Source organism: Coptis chinensis, chromosome 2 (assembly GCF_015680905.1).
Source record: "Coptis chinensis isolate HL-2020 chromosome 2, ASM1568090v1, whole genome shotgun sequence".
Lineage (NCBI taxonomy): Eukaryota > Viridiplantae > Streptophyta > Magnoliopsida > Ranunculales > Ranunculaceae > Coptis > Coptis chinensis.
Genome location: NC_141457.1, coordinates 111,102,906 through 111,114,582, shown reverse-complemented (window position 1 = coordinate 111,114,582; position 11,677 = coordinate 111,102,906). Strand labels below are relative to the sequence as shown.

General features: G+C 33.9%; 1 protein-coding gene and 1 long non-coding RNA gene across 5 annotated transcripts; one reads left to right on the top strand and one right to left on the bottom strand.

Moving 5' to 3' along the window:
* Positions 1-4,005: 4,005 nt before the first annotated feature.
* LOC147520619 (uncharacterized) lies at positions 4,006-11,065 on the top strand. Its single transcript, XR_015212739.1, has 2 exons — positions 4,006-5,060; positions 5,115-11,065. It is a non-coding gene; the product is annotated as an uncharacterized LOC147520619 (long non-coding RNA).
* LOC147520618 (uncharacterized) lies at positions 5,691-11,170 on the bottom strand. 4 transcript variants are annotated; one of them, XR_015212738.1, is made up of 7 exons: positions 10,641-11,170; positions 10,468-10,548; positions 10,361-10,390; positions 10,061-10,195; positions 8,464-9,729; positions 8,288-8,369; positions 5,691-7,673 (listed from the first exon to the last, which is right to left on the bottom strand). XR_015212738.1 is itself a non-coding variant. In XM_086592160.1 (4 exons), the coding sequence occupies exons 1-4, from the start codon at positions 10,886-10,888 to the stop codon at positions 10,127-10,129; spliced, it is 306 nt and encodes a 101-aa protein (XP_086448286.1). In that variant the 5' UTR covers positions 10,889-10,895; the 3' UTR covers positions 10,061-10,126. The 4 variants fall into 4 exon arrangements, 1 of the variants encoding a protein (XP_086448286.1); XR_015212737.1 differs by having other exon boundaries at positions 10,061-10,390; positions 10,641-11,169; XR_015212736.1 differs by having other exon boundaries at positions 5,691-7,347; positions 10,061-10,390; positions 10,763-11,168.
* Positions 11,171-11,677: the final 507 nt, after the last annotated feature.

Here is an 11,677-nt window from a genome sequence, read left to right as displayed (position 1 = left end):
ATTTTTGATGTTTAGTTAATTAGTCTTTGAGATTAGTTCATTGCATTTGCATCCGTGTTCCAATCTCCCGTTAATTACTCTTTTGAGGTTAGTTCAATATATTTGCATCCAGTTTCGATTTCCCAAGTTAATTATTTTTTTTTTAGGTTAGTTCGATAGTTTTACAATTTCTATACGGTTTGCATACATGTAAGAGTCTCTGTTTTATAAACTCACTTTTCGTTTTGGGTTCATAATTACTTGTAATTACTCATATGAGAAGGCTAAAAAGTGGATATTTATGCCTTGAGGTCACAATGCATGCAGCTACATCCCGACTTCCGATTTCTAGTTAACCATTTTTTATGTTATTTCAATGCATTTGTATCCAATTTTTGATTTTCCGTTAGTTAATCTCTGATTTTAATTTAATGCAGTTGCATTCAGTTTTTAGTTTTCCGTTAATTATTCTTTGAGGTTAGTTCAATGCAGTTGCATATAATTTTAGATTTTATGTTAATTGTTCTTTGAGGTTAGTTCAATGCATTTGCATCAAGTTTATGATTTCACATTAATTATTTTTGAGGTTAGTTCAATGCAGCTTACATCAAATTTATAATTTTCCGTTAATTATTCATTTAGGTTAGTTCAAGTGCAGTTTCATCCATTTTTAATGTTTCATTAATTAGTCTTTGAGATTAGTTCATTGCATTTGGATCCAGCCTCGATTTCCTCGTTAATAACCCTTTTAAGGTTAGTTCAATACATCTCAAGATCTAGTTTATGATTATTTATGCTTTGAGGTTAGTTCGATATAATTATATACAGTTTTTTATTTTCCGTTAACTATTCTTTGAGGTTATTTCAATGCATTTGCATTTAGTTTTCAATTTCCCACCAATTATTTTATGAGGTTAGTTCAATGCAGTTGCATTCGGTTTTTGATTTTATGTTAATTATTTTTTGAGTTAAGTTCAATGCATTCGCATTCAGTTTCCGATTTCCCATTAATTATTATTTGAGGTTTGTTTGATGTATTTGCATACCATTTCCGATTTTCCGATAAATATTTTTCAAGGATTTGCATTCAATTTCTAATTATCCGTTAGTTACTCTCTATCATTAGTTTAATGCAATTTGCATAAAGTTTATGATTTCCCATTAATTACTCATTGAGCTCAGTTATGTATTTGAATCCAGCCTCCATTTTTCTTATAATTATCCAATGTGGTGTGTAATACCAACTTCTAATCGATCCATCCAGAAGTGTCCTTGAAAACATGACATAAAAAGTAAATTATGTTTAATTTACTATATGTGGGATCATCGAAGATTATCTAGTTTCCGATTTCTCGTTAATTATTCTTTAAATTATGCATGACTCACTATATGGAATCTTCAAAGATTATCTATAAACGGGTGTTGTTATATTAATTATTCTAAAAAATATTTGCAAATATGCATAATTATTATATATTAATATTATATTGATCACTCAACCAAATTTCTTATTACGTGAAAACCTCACTCCATTAATTAAAAAAAATAACTCACCTTTGATAAAATTCTTCAACTTCATTTTTGTTTAATAATAGAAGTTTGATTGAATTTTTATTGAGATTGCCTAATAAAGGCTAAGTTCATATATATTGAAGCTACTTGAATAGCAAGGAGTTCCCAATCATACGGAAAGAGATAATATAAACATCATTTTAAATGCAAAACTATACTTATCGAGACATTCCCACAACATATAACCCAACTATGTTTTGAGGTTAGTTTAATGCATTTGCATATAGTTTCTGATTTTTCGTTATTTATATTTTGAGGTTAGTTCAATGCAGTTGCATCCAATTTCCAATTTCCATTATTTATTTTTTGAGATCAGTTCAATGCAGTTGCATCTAATTTCTGATTGATCGTTAATTATTCTTTTCGGTTAGTTCAATACATTTGCATCAAATTCCCAATTTTCTATTAATTGTTCTTTGAGGTCAGTTCAATGCATTTGCATATAGTTTTTGATTTCCCGTTAATTATTCTGTGAGATTAGTTTAATGTATTTGCATCAAGTTTTCGATTTCTCATGTTTATTATTTGATAAAGTTGCATTTGCATCTAGTTTCCGATTTCCCGTTAATTATTGTTTGAGGTTAGTTCAATGAGTTTGCATCAAGTTTCCGATTTCCTGTTAATTATTTTTTGAGGTTTTGCATCTAGTATATTTTTTGAGATTAATTCAATGCAATTGCATCCGGTTTTCGATTTCCCGTTAATTATTTTTTAAGATTAGTTCCACGCATTTGCATTATGTTCCCAATTTATAATTAATTTTTCTTTGAGGTTAGTTCAATACAGTTGCATCCAGTTTTCGATTTCCCGTTAATTTAATCTTTGAGGGTTAGCTCAATGCATTTACATCCAGTTTCTGATTTTCCGATGTTAGTTTGATATATTTGTATCCAAGTTTTGATTTTCTATTAATTATTCTTTAAGATTAGTTTAATGCAGTTGTATCCATATTCTGATTTTCTATTAATTACTTTTTAAGATTAGTTTAATGCTTGCATTTGCATCCAGTTTTCGATTTCCCGTTAAATATTATTTGAGGTTAGTTCGATGCATTTGCATCCAGTTTTCCGTTCCCCATTAATTGTTTTTTGTCGTTAGTTTCATTTAATATTATATATATTTTAAAATATTTGTCATTATTGCTTTGCCGTTATTTTTTTTTTCATTTTCTATTATATATTTTGTATAATTGTTTTTAACTATATTTTGAAGCCATGTTAAGAATATATTCGAAATAATTGTAATAGGGAATTAGTTTATACAAATCACCTATTTTTTAGCAATTTTTTTTATTTGATCAAATATAAATTAGTTTTTACAAATCACCTATTTTTTAGCATTTTTTTTTATTTGATCAAATATATAAGAATTGGAACACTAAAAGTGTTTGATTTGTATTTCTACAAATCACCTATTTGTTTAGTAATTTTTTTTTATTTGATCAAATATATAAGAATTGAAAATACACTCAAACTCTCAAAATATAATAATTATAAATACACTCAGGGGCTATTTGTTTTTTTGGTTTAAGTTATAAGAAGGTCTTATAAGACCATGTGTTATAAGAGGGTCTTATAAGATGGTCTTATAAAGTGGTTTGTTTTTAATTTTAAGTTCCTCTTATAAGCACTTGTAAAAATAAAAAAAACAAATACATGACATCTTATAGATGGTTATTTGACAAATATAACCCTACTTTACATCACATTTAACTTGAATATATTAATTTGAAATAAACGTATAGTTTGATTTTCGGTTTCAAATCAATTTTGATAATTAGAATATCAATTTTAGGAAACTACTTTAATTGGCGGTGGTAGTGGTAGTGGTCTTAATAACACGGTGGTGGTAGTAGTGGAGGTGATGATATTGGTTTTAATAGCATGGTGATGGTGGTGGTAGTAGAAGTGGTGGATGTTTTAATAGTACGGTGGTGGTGATAGTTTTAATAGTACGGTGGTGGTGGTAGTGGAGGTGATGATATTGGTCTTAATAGTACGGTGGTAGTGGTGGTGGTGGTGGTTTTAATAGCACAGTGGTGGTGGTGATAGTCTTAATAGTTCGATGGTAGTGGTGGTGGAGGTAATGATGGTGGTGGTAGTGGTGGTGGTGATGGTGGTGGTGGCAGTGGCTGCAGTGGTGGTGGTGGTGGTGGTAGTCGGTGGTGGTTAGGGTAATGGAGTTATTTGGAAAATAAGATAATGAAAATGGAAAAGAGATAAATGAGGCTGGGGTATATGGGATGGGGTGTTTTGAGTCATTTTTCAAGTTATAAGACTTATAAATTGGAAGTAGATCTAATTTTGGTTCTGCAATGGAGCCTCTTATAAGACATTTTAGTAAAATCCTCTTTATAAGAGGCAAAAAACAAACAAAAAAATGTCCAAAATCACGGGTCACATCTTATAAGAGGTTATAAGACCTCAAGGTCTTATAAGAGGCAAAAACAAATGGCCCCTCAAACTCTCCAAAGAGGTTCCATGTACGTGGGAGACTATTAGAAAATATTATCTTTCATATTAGAGTGCCACATAAGATAGACAAAAAAGCTAACTCTCATATTAGAGTGCCACATAGGAGAGAGAAAATCCTTCTTTAAAGGTCTCTGCTTTAGTATATAGATAGTAGATATTATAGTTAATTAGTTACTGTAATATTTTTTTTCGCAAAAATGGATACCTTGTATTTTGCACTTTTGGGTACTCATCATGCATTCTGGGTTAGAGCATTCCCAATATAGGTGAAAATTTTCACCTCTTTTTGGCGCAAAACGAGTGCGCAATGCAGAGATAAAAAAAATGGTAGCTATTTTCCCAAATAATTCCCAGAGTGAAGCTTTTAACCGAGATAGTGACTGATTTGTAAGCTTCGATTCTGTCTCGTGTGTTTTTTTAAAAAAAAATCGGTTTTTTTTTCGGTATGTTTTTTCAAATATTTTTTAACTTGAGACAAAATACCAGACGGGATGTTACATTCTATTTCGATCAAAAAGCCTCCAGACGGAATCCAACATCCCGTCCGAGATTTTTTTTCACTTTTGCATTGCGCAGCTTCACCTTGCTTTTTACCAAAACAGTGATATGAGAGAGAAAAACTGCCTACTTAGAGGTGATAAGAGAAAAAAAATTCACTTGCATTGGGAATGCTCTAAGTATGTATACACATTTTTCAAACATATGGCTCCATCATGCATCTGCTTATATGGCAATGACGACACGTGTCTAAGCCGAATAAATAAAAAAATATAAAAAAGGCTCACTCTCCCTACGTTCCCTCCCCCCTTAGCTTTTCTATCCCTCTGTCTCTTTACCTTAAAACTTTACTTTCACAGTATTTTACATAAAATACACTAAAGTTCAATACCATACCAATAATTTTTTCTATATGATTCTACAAAGGTACAAATATACTATGGATGTGTTTTGGCTAGATCGGATCGGATTTGAGAGAAGCCGAAACCTCTACCGAATCCGTTCCGAATTTTTTCGGAATGGGAAATCTAAATATAGGTTGCAAAATACCGTATTTGCAAAAAAAATTCGGAATGGGAAATCTAAATATAGGTTGCAAAATACCGTATTTGCAAAATACAATAAATATTGTACCCACTTTTACAAAAAAAATAATACAGTAGGCATAATATAAAATACACTAAAATTCAGTACTCATATCAAAAAAAAATTCTAAATTTAAAGAATCATCTAAAGAGTTTGGTTTTAGTGTAAGTGCCAAGAAGGGACGAAGGACCAGAAACGCATTTGGTTATCAATATATTCCGTCAGCTGTATTCTAAATTTAAGGAATCATCCAAAGAGTTCGGTTTTAGTGTAAGTGCCAAGAAGGGACGAAGGACCAGACACGCATTTGGTTCTCAATCTATTCCGTCAGCCGTTGCGTAACTTTTTCAGCTCGAGCCTTTATCATTGTCTGCTAGATTTCTTGTCTCCATTAATCATGCCAAAAATTGATGCGGGGCAGTCTATGTGCTCCAAAAATCGTCCAAAGGAGAGAAACTCATCTTAGAACAAGGTTTATTACTCCATTTGGCAATGCTCCATGAAGGTTGTTCCAAAACTATTATTATTGATCATTGGGAGATATTCTTAGAATCAGATTGAAGGCTATTCCAACTTCAAATATTTTCGTGGGTGAAACAATTTCTCATTGCTTGTATTCATCTTCCAGAAACATAATGGTTATGTTTAAACATCACCTCTGTTTGCTTTAAAACCATAGCTATATGGGCTTGTATAGAAGCCGGGGAACATACTACTGAGTTAATAACACAACCTGGAAAATAAATGCATCAACTCACTCTAAGCTTCTTCCCTGTCTAGAGCACCTGAAAACAGATACACTCGGGGACAAACAATGAGCTTAACCAAAGAGTTCTGAATACAAAATAGCAGAAAGTACCTGCCCTGGATCTGTTCAATTTGAGAAAACCTAGCTTGAGTGGTCAGTAGACTAGACTAGTTTACATGACATGGTTAGCAGTCGGGCTGGATATAAGACTCATGTAAATCACACCCACGCTGATGTGTCTCCTGATCCTAGATACAAAAGCCCAACTCCTCCATATATAGCCAAGCGCCCAAGCCAATAGGCGTCTTTCTGCGCACCATAAGGACCACCTCAGCAACCTAAGTACCTAACAAGTACCATGCCCAGACATGAATTCTTTGTGTTGTCTATATGCACCTAGATGATTTTAGTGCTAGTCAAGTGAGCGGAGCGAACGATCTGTAGAAGGGGGTAAAAAACTCTCTCTCTCTCTCTCTCTCTCTCTCTCTGCTTAGCAGGTACAGATTTGTGTGAGTGCACCCCATTTAAGTTCTTTTAAACTACGGCCATGACTAAGTACACCCACTATACCCATAAACAAAATAAAAGAAACACATCTTATCACCCCTTTAAGATGGAGGATTAAATCAAATACGCAAGAAACCATCATACCAACCCAGTAAGATGGAGCATATAAAATCGAATACGCAAGACACCACCATACCACCCCAACAAGACGGAGCATATAAGTTAAATACACATAGCTTGAGCACAAAACAACAAAAGAAGCACATCCAAAGACGTATCCTCATAAAAAGATGAGTCAAAGCTGCAACTAGACATACCTCCGCGAGTAATCATCTATAATCCTATATTACAACCTTCTTCTTTTCAGTCGTAAGGAGAAAAGAAGAAAAAGAAAATCCTAAAAATAACCATGACGTAAGCCTTAATCCACTTCTAACCAACAAGAAGTATATTTTGTTTTGATCGGTAACCAACAAGAAGTATATATGTTGCAAGCTAAAAGTCTCATGAATTAACAAGATTTAGAGCTGTAAGCCTAGGTTCAAAATATGTAACATGAATATGCCCTAATGAAATTCAAGTGTAGCCATGACTCAAGCAATATATTTTATGACTGGTTAGTGGGAGCCAATAACTTGAATTACTCCATTAGTTTGCTATACATGCATCACTAAAGGAGATAAGAACCTAGGTAGATAACCCTAATCATTGTGATGGTAAAAGATATATAGAATGAACTAAAACAAAGTAAACTCAGCCTAGGACCCCAGAGATGGAGCATACAATCAACTATGCAGGGACTGGAACCAACAGAGCACTAAAAGAAGCAAGAGGGCAATGACTTCCTGAAAATATTTCCCAAAGTCCCAACTAATCTTCGTATGGAGTGGAATATCACAGGAACAACATCTCTCAAGTCGTTAATCACTAATCAATAATCAATGATCGCTTCCAAATATAAGCTTTTAGTATGCAGGCCATGGTCTACACACCAAAAATAGCCATAGGGAAACCATTTAAAACTATTATTCAAGCCATCGATTTAAGTATTTAACCAAAAAAAAATTAATCAACTACCAGTTACTCTAATCGAGAATTGTCCACAGTATACTTCGCAAGCTGAACAATTCATCAATTCACAACTAAGAGCATCTTTAATGGTGCAAGCTCAAAAACACCAAACTTTTTATCAAACCAAATACCAAATCACTCAAACACCAAACAACTTCAGTCTAGACATCAAAGATTCAACACCAAACCACGTTGTTTTTGATAAACCGCGCGCCCAAGCCCATGCTGCTTTCGCAAAACTGTGAGATAAGCCCAAACTATAGTAAGCCACGCGGTGTTCGAAAAAGTGCGTGGGCCTGAACTTTAAGCCCACACTGCTTTATGAAAACCGTGCACATAAGCCCATAGAGGAGCCCAAAGCCCACACTGTGTTCGAAAAGCCGCACCGCCTAGGACATTTGGTTTGATGCTTTTTTGAATTGGTGTTTCCATTAAAGATGATTTTTAATCAAATTTTCAACAATTGGGTGTTTGAACATGAATTGGTGTCACCATTAAAGATGGTCTAATCAAGCTATGCAGTCTTTTATTTTGACATTAGAGAGAGAGAAAAAAAAAGTACGTAGATTCAGGTTAGCAATGATGAGTGAAATACACTCAAGTCACAGGTGTGGGCAGTCAGAAATTGATAGATCCTCAAGAAAATGAAAAAAACTGAAAATGTGAAAAGTTCCACAACCCATGGAAGAAAACAGCTAACCCGTTAAGATTATCCGTCATGCAGCACAGTAGAAATCTTCTTTTACTTTTATAAAAAAACCTTAATGCATTTGTAAGCACTCAAGAATCAAGCAATTTTGAGAAGTCGCCTGTTCTAAAGATAAATTAGAGAAACTTGACGAGTAAGACTCACTTGATCGAAAAGAAGTTTCACAAAACAGGAGATTTCGTTTGGCAAGTGAAAATTCTCCACGCTCCTCCTGCTATGAATTTTTCTGCAGAAATATTCACAAAGCGTGGAGAATATATTCAGTATTCACAAATGCTTCCCGATGCATGAAAAATCTTCAATTACCAAATGATACTTACACATATATCCACCAAACAGCCAAAGGGCACCCTTCAAAATTAAAAAATATATGAAATGGAACGTTTTATTATGCAAATAAAATAAACAAATAAATAAATAAACAAAAAGAACAAAAAAACAAGCAAAAACAAAAACAAAAACCAAAAACCAAAAACTTGGAGAAGAAAAGATGCCACACAACACAATAGAAGCCTTTTCAGATATTACACCATAATGCAAAGATACTACTGTCAATAATCCAGGTGAGGTTTTCAGGACTAAATCCTAATTTGTAGATGTGAATTTTCAAGAACTAGGAAATTCTTTTTTGATTTTTCACTTCATGAAAATTATCCATGATCCCACCTCCATGACTGCAAGACGTATCGGTGAAGATTTTACAAAATCCTGAAAGGCACTACTAATTTGGAAAGACAAAGGAAATTTTGTGTTAAAATCGTGAAACTCAAGCAACCAACAGAAAATTATAACAAGAAGAAACAGACAAACCAGTTGAGTAAAACTGATATGCAGCATGAAATAAAGCTCCAATTTATTTATTTTTTAAGAACCCTAATACAAAGGTAATCGCATCCGAAGGTAATTTTGAAATTCTGTTGTTTAAGAATGAATGAAAGAATTTTCACCGAGTAAGACTCACACACAAAAACTTTGGTATCACAAGGCGAAGGCATGTGTCTTTCAAATATGGTCGGCTAATCTATAATGATTGATGCCCACCTTGGCCCTATGGCAGGGAACTCAAAGTGGTCTATTGTGAGGGTGCCAATATATCAGTACAAACACAAGAGTTATGGGATAGGGATTCTCACTCATGTTACTTTAAACTATTCATCAGCTAGAACTATAGAAGTCATAGAACTAGATGACATGAATTATGAATACATAAACATGTGGAATATTAAATATGATGAAAAATGCGTAAAGCCTGAGAATACTTAGAACTATGAACTGTAAAATCAGCATGTCAATATTGACGGAGCTCAGGTGCCTCAATGAGACAAGGATGTGCATGATGGGTCATATCAAGTGTAGTTATTTTGGGTAATCTGTCATTGTGCGAAAACCTGCACAATAAGAGCAAGAAACTGGAAGATACCAAAGCTTCCCTATAAAACAAAGAGGCGGCACCTTCACCCCACTAGAGCCCTCTCTCTTTCAAATCACTGCCGCTGACTAATAGTTTTGCATGAACAATGAACTTGAAGATACCTAAGCTTCCTTGTGAAACAAAGAGGCGGCACCTTCTCCCCACTAAAACAAAGCTATATATTATACCAAGAAACACAAGAAAGTCAACTGTCGAACTCACAAAAAAAAATGTTGAACTCATAATTTTTCTCTCTGGGGTCATGGAAAGCTAGCCAAATATGCATCAAGAAACCTCATAAATGGTCACTAGGGAGTAGAAAATCACGCACATGTGAAGGACTTGTTTTTTCTTTTCTTCATTGTACTAATATGAGCATAAATTATAAAATCAATAAGGCTAAAATACTTTATCCGTCAAAACATGGCTACAATTCAAGCATGTAACATTTAAATAATTTGTGTGCTTCTAATGAAACAATAAATCAATAAGGAGTTTCAGATTACCTCAATTTTCCAATAGCAGGACTAAATCCCTTGAAGAGTTCAATGTAGTCAACAGAAGCAAATGCATCACAAGTGGAAAGTGTCTATACCAATAATGAACTCCGCACGTTTGCCAATATAATCCATTTCAACCTCCTACGATGAACGTACAGCAGGATTTGGAATCAAACATTTCACAGAAATCATGCTTAGTGGAACGGTGACTAAATCTTAAGGGAGCCATATGATCAGTCTCAAACATCAAAAACTCTATGCTTTTGAACATCCGATTATCTATGATAACACAATCTTCTAACTCACTTGTATTACTATGAAAGTGGTTTCTGTTTCCTGCGTGCAAAAGAATCCCATCAAAGAATGCACTCATTGTCTCTAGTTTGAAAGAGCGGAAGGGGTTATAATATTACCTCAGAAAAACGTATGTATCTCTGAAGGGGTATATTACCTTCTTGTTTGCCATCGTCGCAGCAAACCTCCTTATAAAATAACTGCTCAGGAATGATCAACACAAAAAAACAATGAAGTTGATTATTATGACATTGACAATACCAAAAAAAAAACTATCAGATTGCCACTTAACCATGTAATTGGTCGATTAACCGGAATAGATGGATTTTGCTACTGAAAACATTTTTGTCGCTTGAAAATTCAAATAAAAAGAAATCAAATTATCAAATTATGTATATATAGAGGGGAGCTAACGTTCTGGGCCGTGGGAGCTATGGCGGACAAAAATTCATTTGGTTGGTTTGTGTCTGTCCTCATTTCTTCGTCCCTCTCCACTCCACGCCCTCTCAATCTCTCTCTCCGCTCACGCCCCCACTGCATATCAGTATATTAGTCATCAAGTGAGCTAACGTTTTGGAGCGAGGGGGTTATGTGGACAAAAAGTCATTTGGTTGATCCTATATGTCTGCTCTCATTTCTCATCTCTTCTCTTCATCCCTCTCCTTCTCTCTCTCCACGCCCTCTCAATCTCTCCCTCTCCACTCACGCCCCCACAACATAGCTAGTAATACTTCGTTTTATACCCGTTTTATACACATTTTATATATTTTTCCGTATAATATGAATAATAAGACGAACGTTTCAAACCTAAAAATTAATACTCGAATTATAAGATCCAGGTTTATAATTGCCGAATAATAAGGTCCGTATTTTTTAAATGAAAAAAATACACTACAATTTGGGCAAAATATTACTTTATAAACTTATTATAATGCAATAAAATATGAACGAATTTTTTCGTATTATATCCATATAAAACACGAATTATATTTTGACATTTTTTTCGTTTTTTGGGCTGAATTTTTAAAGGAATTAGAATCCAAATTTTCGGATTTTTGACGAATAATTTCCGTACTGAATTTACTGCCGTCCACGAATCTTTATATATATATAATAGCAGTCCCTTTTGGAGTGCTGTGAGGGTGTCCACGTAGACAACTTTTAAGTACCTTTTTTACTCACGAGAAATCGAGACGAGTATATTTCTGCCTCTTTTGAAAAAAACCCCAAACTCTCTCAAACTCAAAAAAGAAAAAAAAAAAAAGTCATCGAACTCAAAAGACCTATGCGAATTGATTCCCCACTCTGACTATTTGATTCCCCACTCTA